Source organism: Lepisma saccharinum, chromosome 17 (assembly GCF_977018435.1).
Source record: "Lepisma saccharinum chromosome 17, izLepSacc3.1, whole genome shotgun sequence".
In the NCBI taxonomy this organism is placed as follows: domain Eukaryota; kingdom Metazoa; phylum Arthropoda; class Insecta; order Zygentoma; family Lepismatidae; genus Lepisma; species Lepisma saccharinum.
In genome coordinates this window covers 40,200,063-40,226,391 of record NC_139245.1, presented here as the reverse complement: position 1 = coordinate 40,226,391, position 26,329 = coordinate 40,200,063, and the positions used below count along the sequence as shown (strand labels likewise).

At 42.2% G+C, this 26,329-nt stretch overlaps 1 protein-coding gene across 1 annotated transcript in view; it reads right to left on the bottom strand.

Moving 5' to 3' along the window:
- LOC146001388 (gamma-glutamylcyclotransferase-like) overlaps positions 1-24,666 on the bottom strand; it is a 30,772-nt gene extending 6,106 nt beyond the window's left edge. Inside the window, exons 1-2 of the mRNA XM_083138703.1 lie at positions 24,563-24,666; positions 23,369-23,514 (exon numbers count right to left, since the gene is read on the bottom strand). Of these exons, the coding sequence (XP_082994829.1) occupies positions 23,369-23,488 (120 nt within the window). The 5' untranslated portion in view covers positions 23,489-23,514; positions 24,563-24,666. The remainder of the gene's footprint in view (positions 1-23,368; positions 23,515-24,562) is intronic.
- Between the last annotated feature and the right edge of the window lie 1,663 nt (positions 24,667-26,329).

Below are 26,329 nucleotides of genomic sequence, written 5' to 3'. Positions count from 1 at the left end.
TCGTTAGGGAGGGGTCGTTGAAGCCCCTTGCTGTCTGAGTCCATGCGAGGCTATAGGCGTATCTAGTTTTTACTGAAAATCCGATGTGCAATTCCATTCCAGATTAACGAAGAGTAACTTTTTATAATTTTATAGAATTTCAATGTTTATAGTTTTATAGAATCTCAATTGTTGAAAGAAAAGATCTAATCGTAATAATTGAGAATTTAGCGTTTTCGACAATTAATTTGGCATATTTTAGAAACCCGGCTGTCTCTGAGACCATGCGCAACCATCGATCGCCGTAACTCTTCTCGCGCGACCCACGAATTGGGTTAAATGATTCGGATTCCACTAGAATCTGTAGATCTCGTCCCGATTAGTCTCTGTGCAGACAGTGGACTCGAACACAAATTCTAATCAACTAATCATTGCAATACGGTGCGAGAACCAGCACGCTTGGACAATTTTATTGCTCGCAGTTCTAGTCTTACATGTTAATGAATTATGATTTGTGAGCTTATAAAATAAAATTTCTACATTAACTACGATATAGTGGTCAAATTTGATTCCGTGAAGGAGAATCAATCTTTGAAGCACATCTACAACTATTGATCCAATTATCATCAGTATTTATGCATAATACATTCTGAAATAAAATTATAATCTTCAGCAGTTAATTTCACTAATCAAAATTCATGTGCAAATGTTAGTAGAGGAAGTGCCCGGGTTGACCAACCTCTTGTGAGGAGCTGAAGTGAGGAGCTCGCCTTAATGGATTTCTCTCGTAAGGCATGAGCTCTATTTGATGGCGCAGTGTTGCCAGCTTCTTACTCGAAAAAATCACCAAGGTTTTTGGTTTAACCTAACCTAAAACAAGGAGCTGGCAACTTTTTTCTCGCAGTGTTGCCAACATCTTACTCGAAAAAATCACCAAGGTTTTTGGGGTAACCTAACCTAAAGCAAGGAGTTGGCAACCTTTTTCTCGCAGTGTTGGCAACACTACACCCGAAAGTAAAGCTCGGTGGGGCTCGTCTTGATGGTTTGCTCTTGTAAGGCATAAACCCCCCCCCTATTTTCGGACACAGTATTAGCAACATCTTACTCGAAAAAAAATCACCAAGGTTTTTGGTCTAACGTAACCTAAAGCAAGAAGCTGGCAACCTTGCTTGAGGCTTGTTTTACAGTGCATAAAGCAAGGTTGCCAACCTGCTGGTATTTTTGCCATAGCCTTTTACAAAAAAGAGAGAGAAGAGAGAGAGGGAAGAGTTAAACGGCCGACAGTTTACCTACAGCTTTTCTTGTCTAACCTAACCTCAAGCAAGGGGCTGGCAATTTTGCTTGAGGTTTGAGTTACAGTGCATAAAGCAATTTTTGCCAACCTACATATACAGGGCAAGGAGAGTCGGCACTGCCGTAAAAGAGAGAGATGGATGGATGGGAACACTGCACGGGTTCAACGTCATCAAATAAAAATCGCCTTAATGGTTTTTTCTTGTAAGGCATGATCTCTATTTTCTCGCAGTGCTACCAACTCCTACCTACACTTTTTTTTTAGTTGGCAAGGGGCTAGAGAGAGAGAAAAACTTATAGCTGGGAGCAGTAATGAGCGAATGCGCCATATCGTAATTTTCCAACTCCCGGGGGCCAATGTTTGTATATCGCGATCTTTGTAAACCTCTCTCTCTCTCTCGGGGGAACGATGTGCCGCGCGCACACACACGCACACACACGCACACACGCACGCGCGCGCGCGCTTATGTATTGTAACACAAACAAACAAACAAAATAATAATTGTTGTTTTTTTAGGATGCCTGGCCCCTAACCCCGCCAGGGTGCGTGGTGCCCAACCCAAAAAGGTTCTAACGGCTGCGGTTATAGATTACCGCACCTCTGTAGAGTTTCACGTGTTTTTTTTTTCCCCCAAACTTCCATGAAACTCTACAGAGGACCTCCGTAATGCATGCAGCGTGTACTAACGACTCTAGTGTTATTTGATGTTGTGATATTTTTGGATATAGAGTTTTATTGTGAGATATAGATAAAAATAATTATGTTTATTATAATATTTTCTTGATGAAGATGGAGAATATATGTGTGTGTTACAAATAAAGTTGCATGCTTATTTTTTTAGTGTGTGTGTATGTGTTTTTGATGTTTCGACAGCATCTGAAACGATAAAAAGAAATTTTATTGTTAATTTTCACGTGTAAAAACAACAACAAATTTTTTTGTGCAAATTTTCTGATTGTCTCTCGTGCTATAGTGCAAAAAGATATTGTAACTGATAACTAACGAAATTGATATTTGTAACTGATCTGAACTAGTGAAATTTGTATTGTGCTATTGTAACTGATTGTGCTAGTGCAGAAAATTTCTTATTTGTGCAAGAAAATAGATGTTAAAAACTTGTTAAAACTGCTCTGTGACCCTCTCGTTCTTCACGTCGTAGGCGAAGGACTTCTCTGCAATCAGGATGACACTGCATAGGGTATCCTCGGGCAAGGCATCGTGGAACTCGCAGACGACCTTGATGTTGGTTCGATCGTTGACCACAACCTTCTTTCTCTTAGATGTGTTGATGACGGTCATGGGTCTCCGTGCTTTGAACTCGCTGGGCGTGTAGTACATGTCCACGCTTCCCTCGGTCACGCGTTTGTAAGCCGAGAACGCTTCGTAAAGTTTGAGGTAATCGTTTTTGGTCACGTCGAGGTTGTAATTCTCGCGCGGGAACACTTCGTTGCGTCCGTTCTTCAGATAAACGTTCTTGATCTTGCAGTCGTCGAACTTGCTGGAATCTTTTTCCTGATTCTTGTCCCTCCCGGTCTGAAAAAGCACTACGACGAAATCTGGCATGTCGAACTGTATGTTGTTGAACTGCGTCGTCACGTCGAATTCCATGTGACTTCCCGACGCCATCTTCTGCACGCACTGGTAACCGTGAAAATGAATCAGCACCTGCGGACTTTTCAAGATCTCCGCTTTGTACTTGAGGGCATAGTTTGTTTCGTATTCCACCACCGGCATTCTCAATTCCATGCTTTGGATGACGCACTTGGCTGCTTCGGGTAGAGTGTTGGCTATCGGCGTGGTGCCGTCCGGACCCAAAGTAGCGTATCGCATCAGTGCGTCGTTGTCGTTGGCCGCTCTTCGAAACGTGACCGTCAGTCCCCCTTCCACATGATCTCCTTGTAGTCCGAGAAGAAACCAGGCAGCAGACGCATGGGAAAGAGCACCGTGTGACTTCTCGTCGATATTTTGGTCCCTGCTTCGAATCCCCCGGCCTGGTAGTACGCTGCGTCCGTTTTGGATAATTTCAACGTTCCTACTGCCGTCGACGTGATGCCTGGATAATCTATTCTGTCGATGATGGTGTTGTGTTTCCTCACCTCCACCTGCGAGAACAGGTGAGGCACGAAGTTGTCCACGAGTATCAAGTTTGCTGCTGCGGGAAACGCGTCTCCGCTTTCCTTCTTCACCACGTCGAATTGAAGGTAGAGGTCCGCTCTGTGAGGATGAACGAACCCGTCGCCTACGTCCACGTCGTATTCGATCTCCCTGTTCGCCTCGTTCAGATTGGCGAACGTGCGACGGTTGGGAGGGAAAGATTGCAATTCGTAACTTTCGATTTGCTCCATTCTCACTATGTATGGTTATTTATTATACGTTGATCTCTACGATGGCCGTCGTAGTGGCACCTGCGAAATCCACCACGTCTCCTTTCTCGTTCGTCACCACCAACTCTATGTCGTCTATGCGGTTGTGACATACTGGAAAATAGATCGGCGAAGAGGGCGTGTAGATGATCGGTTCCATGAACTTGGAACTTGGTTTGAAAGTGGCTATGATTCCCGTCTGCTTGTGACTTCCTAACAATCCGTCCGAAGATTTCGTGATCATGCCTTCCGCCACGTTACAGTGTACGTTCAGAGTCTCTATGGCCAAGAATTTAGGAATGTTGGTTGCTGTGTGCTTGATGCCAGCTTCGAGTTTGGTGTCGTTCTCGAAACCTAAAAGTTCTCCCATGGTGCCCAGGTCCACGGTCTCCGTCGCGGACAGGATTTCCACTCTGTGCGTGACCGAATTTTGAGAAAGGTATGTGCCTTTGGGTAATTGAGCTTGCAAAGTGGAAAGATTGTATTGGCCTGGCGTGACGACGATGTGTTCGCTTCCGACGCTAATTTTGTTGTTGTGCTGCGTAACATTGGGTATGAGGTACATGCTGTAGAATGCACGCAGAGCCACGGATTTAGGATAGACGATGTCGTCGTGCAGCGTGAGTTTCAAGATTGAAGATTCGCTCGTGAGATGGAACACGCCCATCTTAGTGATGCTGTTTGAGGTTCCACAGTGCTTTCTGGAAATCCTCGATCGTAGGGTTATTTATTTTAGAGAGAAACGCGAGCACGGAGAGGCAGAGATGACCGCAGTTCACGTCTCCGAAATTTTGAATGCGTTCGTCGTTGTAGTATATAGAGGTTTTGTTTGTTTTCAGATAATAGACTAAATTTGTAGGTGGAACACCTCCGAAAGAATCGAAAACGAATGCTTTATCATTGTCGTTTTTGTGGTAACATATCCAATGCGTGCCTGGATTTTCTTGACCGTCCAAGTTGACTACTCCGCATTCTCTTCTTTTAACGCTTGAAGGTAACGAGTCGGACATGAAAACTCCTCTGAAGTGTTTGATTCGTAACGGTCCGATCAGAGATTCAATGTCTCGGTTGGTGAGTGCTTCTGTTTCTTTTTTTTAAACTTTTTCATCACGCCTTTTCCTCCTTTCTTCTCCATGGCCAGGTTGTGACGTTTCTGTTCTTCCAATTCCGCCTTGTTCTTCTTCGAGTCGATGACGGTTTTCGCGATGGCGGCACTTCCGCCGGCCAAACTTCCAACGGCCCCCAATGCTGCCAGGATGGCCGGGATGCTGAATATGAAACCTCCGACTTTTTGCTGTTTCCGCGAACGCTGCAATCTTTTCAATTGAGGTGTGCTGAGCAGCAATTTCATTCCATGTCCTTTCGACAAGCAAGAACGTTTCTTCTCGCGTTGTTTCTTGGTGAGTAACCCATCGAGGGCACCTAGATTTTTAAGATTGGAGTATGGTATCTGGTACACGACACCCTTGGGCTTCATGTTGATGCTCTATGTGTTATTTTCACGGTATGTTATTTATATATATATTCTGAGATTTTTTCTTGTGTAGTTTTTTTACGGTATGTTATTTATATATTTTCAAGGCCTCGCAGTCGTTACACAAATTCTATAACGTGCTTCGTTTTCTTGCCAAGAAGTTCCTTTGTCCCCTTGTACACGATTCGAGTTTTGTTCTCGATTAAAATAGATAGCTTCTCGTCGCATAACATGTTAGCGTATCGATCTGGTAAAAATAGACTGTATTGTGCGTTGAGCAACAGGCGTACCTTGGGACCATACTGGGTAGAAACGATTGAACCGGAAGTTATCGTGTAAGGTTTGTCGACTTCCAATTCCTGAATTTTTACATACTCAACTGACAAATTTAGCATTTGTTTTAATGCTTGGAGATCACTTATTTTTTCGGTCGTCATATCAAAAAAAATTTCAGAGTGTTAGAGAGAAATTTAATTGTTTTTCACGATGTGTGTTATTTATATATACCGAAGATTATTTTTTTTTCACGATGTGTGTTATTTATATATCAAGTTTTTTTTGGCACGTATATATATTATTATTTTTTTAACAGAGGAAGAAAGTCCGTGCTTCGGAAAACGCGATGATGTGCGTAATGATATCTTCCTTCTCCTGCATAGACTTGTACCAATCATCAGTATACCGTCTTCTTCCCTGCATCGCCTCGTGCAGTTCCTCCGACCTCTCGTTCAATTTTTCCCCTGCAGCCGAAAGCAGAATGTTGAGATCACTGCACCTCAGGCCGCTGATCCCCCGAAGATGGTCCTTGAGAACCATTTCACAAGGGATGCGAAATTCCGGCGTCGTTCTTGCTATGATTACAAGTTTATTAACATCTCCGTTAACTACCTTTTTGAATATTTTAGATAGTAGCTCGGGTGGCAAATCAGTTATGCAAGCCATGTTGTTTTTTTTTACTGTATGTTATTTATATACCCCACCCCAATTTTTGTTTCGTGTTCATGGCGATGGTGGTGCCTAGTGCGGCGACCCGTTCACCCAGCGATGCGTCTCTGCTCACGAACCTTTCGAAAGCTGCGTGCTCTAACTTTCTGTCTGCTTCGTGACGTGCGTCCAGATCCGTCTGCGTGGTGTTGTAGGCGATGTCGTGATCTTTGCATGCCGCGTCCAACGGATTCACACCCTTGTCTCCTCTCTCCAATCTTTTCTCGAGTTTGGTACCCGGTCCGCAGTACTGGTAGCCCGGTAGATGCATCTCGAAAGGTAACTTGTTGATGATGTCGTTCACGAGTCCCTTTCCTTCGGCCACGTTCCAAAATTTCGGAGGCAGCGTGTTGATGATTTTGATCAGGTAACCTATGCCCTTGTCATCGTTCACGATGCCAACCTTCTCGTTGTAGAAATTACGATTGCCTGCATTCTCTTCGCCGGCTATCACCAACAATCGGTCCACGAGTTTCCTAACGTCGTCCACCCAAACGAATTCTTTGGGTAACGTGTTGTAGCGTTTGACGCCGCTGCCCGTTTTGACCTGGTTCCAAATCGGTTTGATGAGATTCCTGTACTTCTCGCCGCTGCTCGATTTCACCCTATTCTGCGAGGCGTCGTTGTTCTGGTACAAGGCATCCGTCATGATCAGAATTTCCTTGTAACTCTGGTAATCTTCGTCGGTGTAATCTTTCGGCTGCTTTTTGGCGACGAGTTCCCACAGTCCCACCGTACCCGGATACCTGGTCCAACTATCCTTGTCGCCTAAATTGACTTTAATGTCGTTGCCTTCGAAGGTCACCTTCGATTTCCCAATCTTCCACACCACACCGCCGCCTTCGCTGGTTTCCATGCTGGGATACAATCCGAACACTTCATCCTTGTCGAATTTCCCCGTGCTCAGGTAGTCTCGTGCCAAAGGTCCCAACTCGATTTTATCCGAAGACGACGACGTGCTGCCTATGGCTCGACGTCGTGCCGGTGCATCCTTCAGTTCGAACGGTGTCGAAGGAATGCTCGAAATAGGCGTGGGTACGGCGTAACTTTTAGCTGCGAGCGGCACGAGTTCGTTGATCAAATTTTTATTTTGTTCCGTGACACTTTTAATTTCTTTACCTAGACCGCTGATGGCATCGATCACAGGTTGATCCTGACGTTTCTTCTCTTCGTAGAATCCGCGATTCTCGGATTTCCAACCTTTGAAGCGTTTCGCGAGGTATTTTCGCAACTTGAGATTTTCGTCCTCGATTTTTCGTTTCGTCATGACGTTATTTATATACGTTGTTTCTCACAACGTTGCAACGTTTAGAAAATCGTTGATTTTGTTTCTGTATTTTCCGTCGTTGGGTTTCCTCGTCATGTCGATCGTCGCGAATCCGAAATCGTCACCGTTCCAGCAAGTAGAGCAGCAGCCTTCCGAAAATTGATTGTAGTTCATGTCTCCGCCTACGTAGTCATCGTACGCATGCTTGAGGTTGGTGTGATCTTGACGAAACAAACATATGAAATTAGCGTTGTCGCGCACTAACTGTTTTGGAATTTTGGAAAACGTTTGAGCTAGGTAGAAGCAATCCATTCCTTTGTGACGACCTTGCGTGAAAAAGTTGCGAATTTCATTTTGATTTTCCAGGATGGCGTCGTCGAACACAACAACTGAATTTTCACGACAATCGTCGAGTGGTTTTATTTCCGAGGCAAACGTTGCAATGTCCAGACCATCGTACAGTTTCATCAGTTGCTGGTATTTGGATTGCTCCAAACTTTTCGAGAACACGTACAGGTGCCTGTTCTTCCAATCTAACCAATTCGGTGCGAGGAGAAAATTGTCCACGAGCAGTGTCGTTTTCCCACACCCCGAAGGACCTACGATCAGACAGCGGATGCTGTCGGGAAGCAACTCGCCGTTCTTTTTCTTCGTTTGACTTTCCGGATCCGGTAGACGCTTCACCACGTTCCACGTACTCACAAGATCACTTCGTCCGCGTCGATCCAACTCTTTTCCGGAAGTCCCAGCCATTTGACAAACAGTTTGTCACCTTTCCTACGCAATACTTTCTCGATGAGGTACGTGTTGGGGTGTTTTGTTTTAGAGAGTTCCTCTTCGTAAAATCTTCCTTTCAAAATCTCGCCGCTACTATCTTTTATTATATACGTGTGTCGGTTTCCGGGTAGAACTCGAACCACCGTAAAAAGTTCCGTGCTCCAATTTTTTGTGAATCCCTTCTCGAAGGTGCGTTTGAATTTGCTGATCCTCACCTGGTCTCCAATTTTGTATTTAGCTTTTTTGTCGTGGGTGTGTACTTTGGACAGTAAACTGTAGAAATTAAACGCTGCTCGTCAGACTTGGTAACGTCAACTGGCTTCATGCCTATCGTTCTGTGTACCGTATCATTATAGGTGTCGACGAGTTCCGGCAGGATGTCGACCCATTTGTAATTTCCCCGAAGCGTGAATCGTTTCCACATGTGTGTTTTCAAGGTTCGATTGAATCTTTCCACGATGCTGGCTTTGATGTGACTGAAGGTCGAATAATGTCGAATCTTGTGTTTTTGAATAAACTTTTGGAATACGGCGTTGTAAAATTCTTTACCGTTGTCCGTTTGCAGAAACCGTGGTCGTCTGCCGCCGCTTTCGCGAAAAATTGTCTTGAATGCTTCCGTGACGCACGTTCCCGTTTTCGCCTTCAAAGGTAGAGCCCATGCGAATTTCGAAAACGTGTCTATGACGGTGAGAAGGTACTTGTTGCCCTTGTTCAATTTATGCACGTTTTTCAAATTGCCGCTACTCATCTCCACGAGGTCACTTTGCCAGAGGTCGTCGATGCCCTTGGTTACCACAGCCAAACGTTCGTAGTTACGGCGTGCAGGTTTATGCAATTCTTCGACGATGGCTTGCCTAGACATTTTTTAGAGATTACGTTTCAAGAGAAGCACAAGCGTGATGGGATTCAAAGAGGGTGGCACTTCGCTCGTGTTTTGAATGATCAGCTTATCGCCGGCACTCACGTCGAAAACGGTGAGATCTTCGTCTTCGTGTATTTCATATATGTTGCGCGTTTCGTTCCAACGTGCCAGAGGAATGTTTCCTGCTTTCTGGACACCACGATTCGATATCAAAGTCATGGTGGGAACGCTAGCTTTTCTACCGTGAGACCAGTACGAAAATTCGTTTATCTGAATCGTGCCATCGAGGAGAAACTTGTAGTACGGATGATAAGGATGCAACATGTACAGTTTGTTACCTTCGACGAACGTGGAGATTCTCTGTTGATTGGGTACGCTGTTGATTTCGATGGCTTGCAGAGAATGCAGTTTAGCGAATTTAGTGTCGACGCCGAGCAGATTACTGTGAACTTGTCCGAGTTTATTTTCGATGGGCAGCAAATGCTCGACTATGGTATCCGTTACGGCAGAAAACGACGGTTTGATTTTCACTTCCACGTTCAACTGCTTGTAGTTTTCGTTGAGTTCTTGCAACTTGGCACCGAAAGAGGTTAGCGTCGATTCCTGCGTGGATTCCAGCACTCCGACTTGATCTCTGATGTTGACGACGATGTTCTGAAGGTTCTCGACTTGATTCAATTTCGAGCTCTTCTCGGTAAGATCGTTCACGATGCTTCGCATCTCTGTAAACTGCGTGTGAAGGTCGGCGACGCTCTGCGAAGTGGGCAGCGTCGACACCAGCGAACTAATTTCGTCTCGAATCTGTTCCACGTTCGCCGTTTCCGTTTCCAGTCGTTTCAGCATTCGAGATATGTTTCTTTTCAAAGCGTGCAATTCTTTGGAGGTGGGGAGATTGGCCACTTTACTCTCGAGATCGCTCAACGAACTTTTGATGTCGCTCGAATCGGATAGTGCCGTCACCGCCGTTTTCAATTTTTCCAAATCTTCGCTCGAAGGCACGCTCGTCCGTAACGATTCCAAGTCACCCTGTATGTTGTCCAGTACGTGATGAAAATGAGCGAGATTCGTTTCGACGTTCAAATTTTCTAAATATTCGATCTTCTGCTGAACCGTGCTCAACGTGTCTTGAATGCTCGTCAACGCTCTCGCTTCGGCGTGAATATTTTTAATTTCTTCGTTGATCAATTCCAGAGACGCCTGAAGCGTAGCGATGGTGGTTTGAATGTGTTCGAAATCTTGATAGGCCTCCAATTGAATTTTTATGTTCGCGACGCTTTTACCGATGACCTGCAGTTCGTCCGACGATGGTAGGTTCGTCATTGTATCTTCCAAAGTCTGCAACTTGGATTTAATTTCTTCCAACGTGCTGGTGAATTCTTCTTGTAATTTGGAAACGACGACATGCAAGCGTTCTGCGTCTATATCGCTCACCACGGTTTGAAGTTCAGAGAAATTCTTTTCTATTGCGGAAGTTCGTTCTTCGATTTCGAGTTTCAATTTTTCCAAATCTTCATTTTTCGATTGAAATTGCTGTAATTTGGCCAAATCATTTTGAAGCGAATCCACGCTCAACTGTATATTTTGAACGTTGTCGTAAGAAGGTACGTCGACATAATTTTTTATCAGCGTTTTCAGTTCGGAATCGATTTTCAGAATGGGGTCGAGACATTGCGTTTGGAGCGTAGCGATTTCCGACTCTAAACTTTTGTTTAAGGTTTCCTGCAAAGCGATCAAATCGGTCCTCAACTTCTTAACTCGAATGTCCAACATGAGAATCTCTTCTGCATGGTCTACACGCTTGGTGTTGCCGAAAATGTCGTTAGGCATTTTTGGTTAACGGTTATTTATAATAGGATAGACGATTCGTAATTCTACGAAGAGAGGAATAAGTTTGTCGTAATCTCCGAGGAGTTCCATGTAAAGATAATCTCCTGCGGAAACATCGTACGTAATGTTAGAAAGCATCTTGTCGTGCTTAATTCGAAAAATATTCTTGCCGGTAGAAATTTTGATTTCGCCTGCGTTTTCCGGATTCACGGTGATTTGAAGTTTCCCGTCGATCGGAATTTCGTAGAAATGTAAATTGTTATTAAAAACATAAAACATCTTGCCCACATCGTCATTCAGTTTCGTCCAAATGCTGTTGAGGTGAATGATCAACAGACCGTTGAGTTTAGGTAACACGGAAGGTAAGACTTCATGATCTGGTATGGTTTCCATAATGATCTGTTTTTTGAAACCGAACAAATTCATAGGCATGCTGGTTATTTAAGAATACAGTCAAAGTTTTTTGTAATGACAGTCAAAGTATTTTTTTTGTTTTGTTTTGTTTTTATGAATCTTCTGTTGAAGATGGACATATGTTGCAGGTTTTGCTTTCTGCTAAGCGATAGTGCCCCCACGGCAATGTGTGAATACCACACTCGAGGACGCACCTCTTGTCGTCGTTGGGATCCAGCGCAATTTTTCTAACTTTGTTTGTGGTCAACACATGGTCGACGCTCTGGATGCGCTGTTCTTCTCTTAGAACCGACGACCTGGTCTTGAGGCAATCAACAAAGTCCTCGAATGCGAGATGCTCCCGAACCACCTGTCTGCCGACACCCTTGGCCTTCTTGGTAACGCTGCCCTCGGCTTTGATGGCATAGGCCTTGGCGCGAAGACCCGTAAACTCGAGAATTACATCACCGTCCTTCTCGTCTTTGAGTTTGCCAGGCACTTTTTTGTTTCGGGGCAGGATGCCGTACTGGTTCGGCTGGGGATAGCCCGAGGTGTCGAAGAGGTTAACCAAAGCTGGTACCGTGACTATATCCCTGTATGCATCGGCTGAGTGGACGTGGTACACCAAGCTGTCCGTGTCCGTGTAGAGAAGCGAGATGTTGTGGCTATAATGTGGACGTAATATGTCGTAGTACGTTTCGAACATGTGCAGCTTGCTCAGGTCTAATACTGAGGCGCCAACATAAATTGGCTTGTTGAGCTTCACCTCGCTCTTCCTCATATGCACCAGAGCAAGCTGTTCGTTATAAATGGTCCTCGATTTGAATAACGGGTTTGCTACGAGCCTGCGACATTGTGCTTTCCTCGTTACCAATTTTATGTCCATGCGATTCCGTACATTCTCCATAGTTTTCCCGAACACCGCATTATTCATTAACTTGAAGAAATCCTTATCGAGCTCGGACGTGGCTGCGGTGCGGTGTTTGGTGTTGACTTCAATATATGGACGCAACCACGGAGAATGCTCGAACTTGAGGATGCGGTGAACTGCGTGGACCGCGACCCCTTGCTTCATCAGCCACCGGAGATTCTGGTAGTGTAGGACGTAATTCTTCTTGGGCTCGAAATCCATGACGAGCTTCTTCTGGTTGGAATCGGGTGGACACTTGAACTCGGGTGCAGGGGGGAGATCGCTGAACAAATCCTGCAGCTTCTCGGAGAACTCAAGGTCCACCTCGGCGAAGAACCCATGTTCCGAATCGTCGAAGCTTTCGACGTCGAAGTTGGAAGGGTCAGCCCACTCGAAGCCTCTAAAGGGGAGTGACTGCATCATGGAGTGCCCGTAGAGGTTATTGACGTCCGTGTACATAATATAGCTGGACGGCTGTGAGGGCTCGTAACCGGTGGCCATGTGGTGATTGTTGGCGCGCGAGTGTCGCTGCGACACCTGGACCATTCCACCCCGCACGGCACGTTCCACAAACAGCATCATGTCCACGTCCGAAAGAAGCTCCAGCTCGATCTTCGTCACCAGAAACATGGCTGACCACGCCAGTCCGGGGAGACTATAGAAGTAGGCAGGGTCCAGCTGGTAGATCTTCATGGCGGTCGCACGGAACGTCTGGAACACGTCGGCGAGGAGCGTCACATCAAGTCTGAGGTAGGCGTCGTGGTAGTCCCCGAGAGTTCGACAGCTCAGCTCGCGCCACATGGACTGGGCGTGGTGATATTCCTCGTCGGTGATGTTCGAGCCTCGCAGCTGACTGTAGAAGTTTGCCTGGGGAGGTAGCGACGTCTCTGCGAACTTGGAAGGGTCTGTGATGTATTCGTAGGGATAGACTCCCTTACGCTTGAAGAGGCCGGCGTTCAAGTTCGGAAAGTTTCCGGAGGTAATAAACATTTGCTCGTCGCTAAGCTTCCCTGCGAGAGCATCGAGGCTGGCCGGGAGGAACCTCAGGGAGTCGAGGAAACGAAGTTCGACGGTAGAGTGTGATCCTGGGATCGACACTCGTTTGCTCACACTGATGTAACGCTCCTCGTTCTGGGCAAGAACGTTGATTCCCTTGTTGTCGTATCCAAGATGCCTGATCAGGTGGTGGAAGTCGTACCCCGAGCCATTGTGGAAGAAGATCGGGATAAATCGAGGGTCCCGGGCCATGAGGTTGCATCCGTTGCACCATGGACCAACATATCTACCGGTAAAGTGATCGTGGTGTTGGACTTTACGGTTGTTGGTGGTGTACTCCTTGACGCAGACAGGGCAAGCGATGGCCTCGTCGTGTCTACGTTGATCGTCGGGAGACAGTGGGAGCATAGACTTGGGGGCCAACAGTACCTTCCCTATCTCGTTGGCCTCGACAACCATCCTCTCGAGGAAGTGTTTGGCTGCGTCGGGACCACGGTACACGTAGGGCTCGGGGGCAATGTGCTGGTCTCGTCGCACCACAACGTAGGCATAACTCGAAGCCTCGTGGAGTTGGTAAGGGGTGGTGGAAGAAACTTCGGGGTCAGGATCGCAAGTGGACAGGGGTTTGAGGAAGGCTTCGAAATCCGCGATGATGATAGCGGGATGCTCTACCATGGCACCGTGCATGTGGAAACGCTCCACAGTGCCAGGTTTGGGCAAGACTGCCACACCCGGCTCGTTGGCATTGCAGTAGATCTTGTGGCTGGCAAGCTTCTCTGCAGCGATGTTGGGGCCTCTGATGCGCTGATAATCCTGCTGTTCTCGATTATGAAATATTGACAAGCACCTGCGACACACCTCGACGTGGGTTTTGTCTTTGCTCTGTTGGCTCGACACCAACCGGGAGAGGGAACGGATAAGAGTGTAGTGGTGATGGGTCTCGTCCTTGATGAGCAGAAGATGAATTTCCTGCGCACCATCAACGTTTACGTCGCTCACCCGGATGGGGTACACCTCATTTTCGTCAGTGAGACCGTAAACGTTGATGGCCAGCCGCGCACGAGCCTCAAACTTTCGAATGTCCGTGACCTCTACCGGGTAGTCGATCCCAGCCATCGCAACTTCCAGCTCTGCCTCATAGGGTAGGTAGTGGTTAACTCGGTGTGGTTGGTTTTTCCAGTGGACAGGGTGTAATGCTGCAAGCACCGACCAGAGAAAGCACTTGGCGTCACTGTTCTGAATGTTCAGGACGGCCTTCTTTGCCGCGATGGAAGGTGGTAAGGGGACGTAGCTGGAGGCGGAGAGAGGTATGAACTTACAAAGTTTGACGCACAGTTCGTGAGGCTCGCCACACAGCGAACCCCCCGAGCCTTTAGCTTGATGTTCTTCTTGTTTTGCCACCAGCTCATCGGTAAACTGGTTGTAGATAACCTCGAGGTTGTCGACATCCGCCAGATGCAGCGTCTTCGCCTTGGTGTTGTGGCAGAAGCTGTAAATTTCGTCAGACGGCTTCTTGTACTGGCAACGTAGCGATGCGTAGAATTTAGTGGAGTGCGTTGCAAGCGTATCACCGAGGATGGAAATAATCTCTGCTCGCTTCTCCTCCAAAAAGCTACGCACGTCGCATGAGCCCTCCGAAGTGATGACAAAATCTTCTAACAACCGCTGGAAAGCAGACTGGTTCGCTTTCGCCACAGACTTGACGCGTTTGGCGGATGGTGGCGAGTCGGCTTCCGCTTTCCTCTTGGTCGAGCTGGTCGACGGTTGGGGAACAGGTGGTCCGACGACAACTTTGCATGATGTTATATGCCTCTTCAAATTATTAATAGTAATAGGTATACCGCACCTGGGACATGATTTTTTAGCGGTTACACGCTTACCAGGTGTGCAGGTACGACAATGTCTTGCAAAATTTTGGCTTGGTATGGTTATCTTACACACAGGGCAACTTTTCTCAGATTGCATCTTGTTGAAAATATTTGTGGGGTATGTTATTATATATATATAGTGGAGTGCCACAAAATAAATACTGTGCAATAATTCACAATGGTGTTGGCTTTGGTGGGAGTGTGTTATTTATGTATATGTTACTTCTTGCTTCTTAATAAATCCTGTAAATAATTGAAAAAAAATAATTAAGCTTGTGTATAGAAAACACAAAAATATTATGTGTGCATAATTCTACCAAACAATCTTTTTTTTCTAACCATCAGCCCTCTCGGCATATGAAGTATAAATCATAATTTCAGAAAACATGGTTATTTTCCGCTCGCTATTTTAAAAATCAAACCATAAGCATTATTTATGTTTATAGTATTCGTCGAGCGATAGCAGATAGAGCAAGAATTGTTTTCCTACAACCCATAGTTGATGAATTACAAAACATCTTAGAAATTACATCTTGAAATTTTAATCCAAAATAACTCGAAAACAGCAGGCAGTAGTCATCACCCCTCCAATAAGTTGTAGAGTACTTCTAATTTTGTATCGAATGCTATTAAAATTTTCGAATTAGGGCAAAAACTAAGCCGGCAAATCAAGTTTCTCAAAAAAATAAAAAATTGTCTGTATTTCCGAAACTTGAGGGGGTAGAATCGATTTTATTTGCTAGTCGAATAGTTCTCGTCGAATCCTATCCAACAAACCTAAAATCATCATCCTAGCTCAATTAGGAGCCGAGAAAATCGCGCGCGCGCGTGTGCGTGTGTGTGTGCGTGTGCGTGTTCGTGTGCGTGTGCGCGGCACGTCGTTCCCCCGAGAGAGAGATAGGTTTACAAAAATCGCGATATACAAACATTGGCCCCCGGGAGTTGGAAAATTACGATATGGCGCATTCGCTCATTACTGTTCCCAGCTATAAGTTTTTTTCTCTCTCTCTAGCCCCTTGCCTTACAAGAGCAAACCATTAAAGCAAGCCCCACCGAGCTTTATTTTCGGGTGTAGTGTTGCCAACATCTTACTCGAAAAAATTGCCAGCCCCTTGCTTTAGGTTAGGTTACCCCAAAAACCTTGGTGATTTTTTCGAGTGAGGAGCTGGCAACACCGCGAGAAAAAGGTTGCCAGCTCCTTGCTTTAGGTTAGGCTAGACCAAAAACCTTGGTAATTTTTTCGAGTAAGGAGCTGGCAACACTGCGCCATCAAATAGAGCTCATGCCTTACGGGAGAAATCCATTAAGGCGAGCTCCTCACTTCAGCTCCTCACTTGATGTTGGTGAACCCGGGCACTTCCTCTACTAGAGTTGCAACTATATTCGTTATTATCGCCGCTCCCTACTGTTGTGATTTGAACAGTTTAGAGTAAATTGCCTTTTACGAACTTTTCAAGCTTTGTGTTATTGATGTGCATACCCCCATTAAGGGCTGTTTGCTGCAAATCAAGTTTTACTTTCCTAATCGACTTAGTAACGAGGGGTTGAATGCTCTATCTATTCTGTCCTTTGAGAAAGAGCTTCCAAAATCTTTGGATTTGAACAAAGTTGTAGCTGTTCATAAAAACAGAGGTACAGTATCGTAATTTCTTGCTGTGGTTAATTTTCTCATTTTAGCAAAAGAGTACTCAAACTCTTTACGTAGAAATAGTGTAGTATATATACGTATATCCAGCGAGTTAATAATTGTAGTTTGTACGGCGTATTTTGTATTGTTCATATGATTAGTAAGTCTGTGATATTTTTCCACTCAATGATGGCTTAGGAAAATAAAAAATTATATAATTATTGCATTGTATTTGACACAAAAGATTCGTGCCTGGAACAAAATGCAGTCATTTATCTTTGGATATGACTAAAATATGTCACTGGTGAAATTATACTGTAGTAAAGTGTTAAATAAATTCCTTTTAGCCGGTATAAGTTAGCCCCCCAAGATTTTGACTCCGAAATCTGTAGCCCCCCACTTATTTCAGGCTGGCACCGTCACTGACCACCATAGTCCAATATTCAGATTGGAAATTCCTACATCTTCCAGACCAGAAATATAATTTAAACTGTCTGTTGAAGGGTTTAGCTGCCAATAAATAAATTATTAATTACCGTTAATTAATTAAACACGAAAGTGAAATTCTAAAGGTAAAAATTCATAATGATTGTAAATTTGCTTATATTTGTTGTTGCTGTTGTAACTTGTGTACTGTACTCTTCCTCAAATCAAATTCGACAATTTCCTTAAATTTTTTATATAGCCTAATGATTAGCGCTCTGGCCTTAGGTTCAAGAGGTCCCGGGTTCGATTCACGGTGGAAACCCCCAAAGTTTCGACGTTGATCACCTTCATGATGACAACCGGGAAGCTACTAAAGAAAAGAAGAAGTAGCAGGCTCCTGTCTCGAAAGCCAGAAAATTGTGGCGATGGGACGACGCGTCGGCACTTGACAGGCTCTGGTTCCCAGCGGGCTGTTTACATAACGGAGTTTGCTTTTTTAAATTTTAGTTTTCTATTGGTTCGACCATCTATATTCCGCAGGTATAGTGGGAACCAACATGGGCGTATTTAAGGGGGTTCAACGGGTCCAACTCCCCCTAGGGTTCAGTAAAATTACCAGATTACCTGTTTTATCCGTTTGTTCATGAAAATTTATTCGAACTTATTATATTCTCCTAAATTAGAGACGTATAGGACGGGATACGGATGGGAAGGAAATTACGTAATTTCACACACCAGATGGGGGCTGCAAACCAAATATCTGTTTCTGATAGTTTTGGAATTTCTGCGGTAAGAAACTGCATTGGGATTGTCAAATCAGTTATATTTTTTCTCCTTCAGTCTTCTTAATTTGGTTTTTTAAAAACGCAATGCATGCTAAAGGTCCCGGGTTCGATCCCCGGCCGGTTCAAATCCGGGAACTTTTCTAACGGTGAAAGCGGCCCCGGCGCCCACCCAGCGTCGAATAACATGGGTACCTGGGGGAAACCCTGGGGGGTAAAGGCGGTCAGGGGGCGTGATGCTGATCACATCACCCCCACTCACGACCAGATCAAGAAAGTGTGGGGCGTTACCCCCACACCCCCTATACGCCTTCATGGCGTGGTGCTATGCACAGGGGAACACTTTACTTTACTTTTTACTTTGCAATGCAAGAAAACCAGGGAAACACCGTAACCGTAACATTCTCAAGTTCTTTCACACAAGATGGACAGAAAAGTATCAATACTAAGTAACGTGATTTGTGGAAATGTAGAAACTTTAGAGGCTTTACAATTTATCAGTACAGGAGAAACATTTCAGCAAACTCTTCAGTTTGAAATATCGCCACTTGTTCTAACTAAATTGTTTTATGCAGTGCAACATTATTTTGGGCACCTCAAAAGCTGGACTGTTAAATATTGTGAACATTGTCAAGATATTTTTAAAAAAAAGTCTAAGAAAGAGTTCTGAGAACTCAATTAAATTTATTCCAAAGCAGAGAAAGTACTTAAAGAATATGTTGTTGTTGACGAGTTGGTGTTTTAAGTCCACTTTATGCACAGTAAGGCTAATCGGGACTGGGTCTACAGTTTAAAGTGGGATCCGGACCACTTGTGCCTCCACCGGGTATCGAACCCGGGACCCCTTGATTACAAGGCGGCGACACTACCACTGCGCCATCGGGGAGGCCCACTTAGAAACTATGATAAAGAAATGAAGTGACCTAGAACACTCAGCCGTCAAATAGGAGGAATAATGCACCAGTTGAGAGCACAAAAGAATATTACAAACTAAACCATTATTATTATTATTACCATGTTATAACCATTTTGTAGTAGAATTGAACTCACGTTTCTCTGAACACAGTCAACACATTGCAAAATTGCAACTTATTCCAAAAATGTGAAATGGCTATCCCTTATTCATTGTCAAAATGTTGGATGGCCTGGTTGATAGATTGGATTTTGATAGGCTCATCATACCTAGACCTGCTGTACGTCCCGGATTTTCCGGGACAATCCCGGAATGTTATAATTTGTCCCGATGTCCCGAATAGTTTCTTCGGGATGTACAAATGTCCTGGAATCGGGTGGGAAAAAAGAAATGATTAAGACTATACTATCTGACCTTTATTTATATTTAAATGCGTAATATTAAAATGCTCATTTTACTAAACAATCGAACTGTACATTGAACCGCTCCCTCTCGATAATACAAGAGTTATTGAGTTACAAGAAGATGATGCAAAGTCAAACTTCATGACAGCGCCGACGTCTGCTAGCAGCACTGAATTTCAGTTGTAAATCTCTTCCATTGCATAGTAAGCTGTTTACTGTAAACAGTCAGTGCTAGGGTGCCCGCACTGTTCAGTCCGCAGTTCTCAAATAAAGTCTCGACATTGTGAGATAGCAGCTTAGTTCAATTTGACACCGAAAAGAATTGCAAGATTAATTATATACTTCGAAGTGGATTTCTGATTTTTTTAAAAAAAGAAGTGTAAAGAATATGATAATGGATATGTACATACACACAACTTTGTCGGGCCCAGCACCCCCTTCCCCCCCGCTCCCCAAAAAGCTTCCGGTCAGCAGTGTCCCGGATTTTCACTTATTAAATATAGCTACCCTAATCATACCAAAACAGCAATATAAGGCCATGGATGTTCCCAAGGTAAAATATTCCGGAGGTAAAATAGTCCCCCGTTCGGATCTCCGGGTGGGGACTACTTTGGGAGGTCCCTGGACTAAGGATAAGATCTACGTTAGGAATAAGGATATTAAATTAGGCACCTGGAATGTTCTGAGCCTTTACCGGCCTGGGGCATTTCAGTGTACAGTTAATGAGATACTTAAGTATAAATTAGATGTAGTAGCTGTCCAGGAAGTTAGGTGGCCAGGAGAAGGGAATTGTAAAACTAAAAATTATACTTTTTTCTATGGTGGTACTGAAAATCATAAGTTTGGAACAGGCTTTTTCATAAATAATAGAATTATATCGGCTCTTAAAACAGTAGAATTTATTAATGATAGGATATCATATGCAGTTTTACAGGGTAGGTGGTATAAAATTATTTTAATAAACATACATGCACCAACGGAAGATAAAGATGATAATACTAAAGATGATTTTTATACAGAGTTAGAACAGGTCTTTGATAAATTTTCTCAGTATGATATGAAAATTCTGTTAGGTGACTGTAATGCGCAGATTGGCAAAGAAGAGACATTTAAACCCACGATTGGTAAAGAAAGTCTTCATGAATTAAGTAATGATAATGGTATAAGATTGATTACTTTTGCAACCTCAAAGAATTTAATTGTGAAAAGTACCACTTTTAAACATAAATATATCCATAAATATACCTGGTCTTCTCCAGATGGTAAAACTCATAATCAGATAGATCATATTCTCATTGATAAGAGAAGGCATACTAGTATAATTGACGTTCGTACACATAGAGGTGCTGACTGTGCCAGTGACCATTATTTAGTAATTGCTAAATTAAGAGAAAGACTCTCAGTGATAAATCATAAGCAACAAAATCTAAAACTTCTAAAATTTGATACAGGAAAGTTTACTGATGAAAGAATTAAGAAAGATTACCAAATTAAACTGTCAAATAGATTTGATGTTTTGCAGGATTTAAATGATGATGAAAATATAAATGAAACAGACGTAAATAAGAATTGGGAGCACATACGTAATGCAATAGAATCAGCAGCTAAAGAAAGCATAGGATACCATAAACCGAGAAAAAGTAAGCCAGGGTTTGATAATGAATGTCATAATCTAATAGAAATAAGAAATCAGGCTAGACTTAGGTGGTTAAATAACTCTGATGATACAAATCTAAACAATTATAATAGAATAAAGCGAGAAGTTAACCTCACGTTTAGAAGTTAAAAAAGATATTACTTGAAAAGCAAAATTAACGAAATTGAAACAAACAGCAAAAATAAAAATATCAGAGATTTATATAAAGGTGTAAATGAATTTAGAAAGGGGTGGCAACCTAAAGTAAACTTGATAAAAGATAAAGACGGTGATTTTCTAGCTGACCCAAGCGATATTCTAAATAGATGGAAGAACTACTTTAATGACCTTTTAAATGTTCATGTAGGAGATAAATCAGAAGTAAATGAAGTCCACACAGCAGAACCTTTAGTGCCAGAACCTAACTTGACTGAAGTTAAAGATGCTATTAAAAGGCTAAAGAATAACAAAGCACCTGGAATGATTTAATACCAGTTGAGTTAATTAAATATGGTGGAAATTCCTTAATATGTCAAATTCATAAATTAATTTGTTTAATATGGAATAAAGAAGAAATGCCTCAACAGTGGAAAGAATACATAATTGTTCCTGTGTTTAAAAAAGGTGATAAAATGAACTGCAATAATTACCGTGGAATTTCTCTACTCTCAACAACATATAAAATATTATCTAACATTCTTTTAACAAGACTAACCCCATATGCTAATAAAATTATAGGTGATTATTAATGTGGATTTAAACGTAACAGATCAACTACAGATCAAATTTTTCACATCAGACAGACACTTGAAAAAAAGTGGGAATATAATCAAAATGTCCATCAGTTATTCATTGATTTCAAAAAAGCATATGATTCGGTCAAAAGAGATAAATTATATAATATATTAGTAGAGTTTGGAATACCTAAGAAGCTTGTTAGTATGATAAAAATATGCACCAGTGAAACAGAAAGTAAAATTCGTGTGGGTATTAATATGTCTGACAAATTTACAATTCATGATGGGTTAAAACAAGGAGATGCATTATCTCCATTGCTCTTTAATTTTGCCTTAGAATATGCTGTAAGGAAGGTAAAAGAAACTAAAGAAGGACTAAAATTAAATGGTGTGACTCAGTTGTTAGCATATGCAGATGATGTAGACTTACTTGGGGATGATGTGATCATGGACGTCCGCAGGATTTTTTCCAGGGAGGGGCAAGGAAGGTATTTTTTTTCCAGGGGGGGCAAACGAAGGCAAATTTTCCCCAAAAATAGTGTTGTTCCCTAAAAACAATGCTTAAATTTGAATTTATGGTGTTCATGTAATAAATAACACATATTATTGTGGCTAAAATGAAATTATATGTATGAAATACATATTTTTTGGTTGACTTTTATTTTCCAGGGGGGGGCCACGGCCCCCCCTTGCCCCCTCTTCCGGACGCCCATGGATGTGATTACAATTAAGAATAATGCTAAAATATTTTTCAAAACTGCTAAAGAGATAGGTTTGGAAGTGAACAAAGAGAAAACTAAATATATGCTTACAGGCCGAAACCAAGTGTTAGGTAATAATCAAAATCTAATTATTGATAACAACTCGTTTGAACCAGTTTCCAAATTCAAATACTTAGGAGTAATATTAACAAATGAAAATTATATTAAAGAGGAAATAAAAAGTAGGCTTAATTCAGGAAATGCATGTTACTTCTCTCTTCATAAACTTTTGTCTTCTCGTTTAATATCTAAGAAACTAAAAGTTAAAATATACAAAACAGTAATTTTGCCTGTAGTATTATATGGATGTGAAACTTGGTCCCTTACATTGAAAGAGGAACATAAATTGAGAGTATTTGAAAATAAGATCCTTAGGAAAATCTTTGGACCTAAAAGGGATGAGGAGACAGGTGAGTGGAGAAGGTTACATAATTTAGAACTACATAATTTGTATTCATGTCCAGATATTATTAGAATAATTAAATCAAGAAGACTTAGGTGGGCAGGCCATGTGGCACGAATGGGAGAGAAAAGAGGAGTTTACAGGATTCTTGTTGTGAAACCTGATGGTAAGAGACCTGTAGGAAGGCCAAGACGAAGATGGAGGGACAACGTTGAGATGGACCTAAGGGAAATTGGTAGGGATGGAAAAGAGTATATAGAACTTGCTCAAGATAGGGAAAGATGGAAGGCCTGTGTTGCTGTAGCCATGAACCTTCGGGTTTAAGAAGGCTAGGGAGTTTGTTAGTTAATCATACCAAAAGTTGAACCATCCCCATACTATACTGAGAATGAATTACGCATATTTCGAACAGGATCGCCATCAATTATATTATATTAATATCACTTCCGTCAATTAAGTTTCATGTTTTAAATTCATTGCGTACTTAAGGGAAACTACTGGAATAGAACTCCCTTCACAAAATAGAATTATTATGGATTTATAGAATATATAAATACACACACACACTTAGGATATATTATGAATGTACTAAAGAAAAAAATAATTAAAAATGCTTAGGCTCCTCGAAATGATAAATACGCTACTTATTAAAGTAAATGAGAACATGCTTAATTCGAAATCTTACTTTGAGCTTTCCAATTCCTCTTCTTCTCGCTCCAGGGCATGTTGTCAACAAACGCCTGCCCAGTAGATTGCTCGCAAATCCAAAATACAGGAAACTGTTTTCATTTACATCAAGCGACATGGTCCATCCTTGGAATTCCCTCTTCACTAAAAAGCAAGAAGGTAAATAGCAATAACAATTAAAATGCACTAAATTGTAGCAGTACAGCAAATTTATTCATATATTTATGTGGTAAATTCTGGAATTGAAAGGATCAAATTCGATTCACCAACACACACACGTGTCCTTACATTTGATATCAGGGAGAACATACCAGGCGCGGATCCATGGGGGGGGGGGGGGCGATAGGTTTTTGGATATGATTATGCCTAATGTTTGTGAAGACTCGGACGTTCTTTCTGCCTTTTATCACTAAGTTTAACAGGATCGAGAACATTTTTTTAAATGAAGTTTGACATAAGCCCATGATAGGCTAAGAGGAATTGGACCTACAGTTTAAATTTAAACCCGAACCGCTGTGTAATATGCCTCAAAAGAGGATCGAATCTCCGGGACCCCTTGAGAAAATAGGTTTTTGTTTTCTTTGTTTACTCAATTTACCCCTCATATCTGATCGTTCAGTTTACTGTGACAATGAGACGAAAACATGATAAAATGTCATACAATAATAATCATCCATTTCAACCTGACTCCCAATTTTTTGTAGGTTAGAATTGATTTTGTCAGATGAGGTACCAGACTGAAATTCGCCCCTCCCAACTGTAACTTCTGGACCCGCCATTAGGACATACAAAAAAATCACCAATATTATATCCATACATAGGCGTTTTCTGAGATGTCACCACTGACACCCGTGCTGATATCCAAGATGGTCGGTTGGACTAAATGCACAAATACTTTTCGATATTTTAACACCCACAACGTAACAAAACTAGCCTATTTCTTTGGAGGAAACAGGTGAGATATCCCCCTTGCAGTAATTCAAACAGTTACCGCATATTTGTGTGGATTTTGCCATAGTACGTTAACTGTGATTTCTAGGTTCTTCAGATATAAACAGTAAACACCCATACACATACACAAAAAAACATATCCCATCAAGGCTATTGGAATTCGATATCCCACACATTATTTACTGGTCAAAATGAGTTACTCCGTCACTCATTTTGACACCAACTTCAATTTCAAACTTACCTTGTGGTGCGCAACAGAAAAGAAGTAATATAATTAGATTACTTAACGAAGCAATATCAGACAACAAATCAATAGAAAGATTCCGGTATGCTTCTGATACTTGCGTGGACTCTTTCTTTCTGCTGACATGTAAACTTTGAACCAGCGACAAAGGTTATCGTGCATTATCGTAATAAAAAAACAGTAAAAATTATTGTATAATCAAGATTAGAACGAGGTTAGAATCTTGTCGAGACGACAGACTTAGATCAGATCTCCTACCAAACTTTGGTGTAAAGTATAATGTAGGAATGCTTGAAAATATTACAAAAATCAAATTTATTTTACTGCGAAACTCATTCATGCATAACAAGTAATTATTTTACTACATTACAGTTGAACGATTGATTATTTTTAAGAATACCAATAAAATGTGCATCAACTTTCTCATTAATGATAAAATTATAACTTTTGGGCATTTTCCCTTGTTAGCTAGACGTTGAAAAAACTTTTGAAAGTGACGATTGTGATTCTTGACTACTTGGTTTGGTTTGATGTTTTAAGTCCACTTTATGCACAGTAAGGCTAATCGGGACTGGACCTACAGTTTAAAGTGGGATCCGAACCACTTGTGCCTCCACCGGGTATCGAACCCGGGACCCCTTGATTACAAGGCAATGACGCTACCACTGCGCCATGGGGAGGCCCGATTCTTGACTACTATAGCTGGCATTGATAACCAACAGTTGACGGTATTCTCCCAAGCAAAGCGGAAACTTCAGAGCCAGCTTGAGTAAAACGGAAGATATTTTCTACAAAAATAGAACATCTTGGTTTTCACGATCACGGAAATACTCCGCCATAGTTAGCGCTGTTAAAACAACTCTAGCCCTTTGCTCCAGGAGAAGTAAACTGTTTATTTGATCTTTCCGACTATTTACGAAGCAAGAAAGTTGAAAAAGATCGTAGAAATATCTTCTTTTTTATAGATAGTGCATCGGTGTTCCAAAATTAATTTATTACTAACAACTGCTAATCAAGGGTTTGTCCAGAATTTTCCATTTGCGGGGTTCTAAGTACAAATAAAGGGGAATGTAAGGGTAAATATTAAGAAAAAATTACCATAAATTGGCCCTCTGTGAAAATTTTAAGGGCTGTTGAGGAAATTTGGGTGTGTGTTGGAGGTGTGTGGATACATCACTGCTGTGAACTCATGCAGCGTGGCTGGTTACGTTCAGGATAATATTCTAATGTTCGAGTAATCATAACTGGGCGTTAATTAATCGCTGTATATGTTACTATGTGTTTCGAGAACGCACTCTTTTGCACAATTATCTCATACTTGCTCTTCCAGAACGAAGCGAGTCCGATTAGGGCGTTATCGAATCGAGACGAGAAAGCAACGAAGATTAAAAATACTGTTTTTGTATGACGTTTTGGTGAATATTGTCTGCTACTCCCACTTCATTAATCCTGAACATGAGAGAAATTATTGGCAACACCAGAAAACTTATAAAATAAATATGACATTTCGTTTCATATCGTTAATCCGGAGAGCAATTATTTTTCTATCTTTAAACATTTGTATAGTGCATTACTACAGAACTTTTGCACTTGCTGCCACAGAAGTCATTGCTTTATCGTTTATTGTACATATTCTTCAACTGATTAATCTGGAAAAGCTTCATATAATCTGATATCGCAAACAAATCTACGTTACAGGCAATCACAAAGAAGAAATAACATTTTATTTTAATTTAATGTAATATTAAACCTTCGCATTACTTT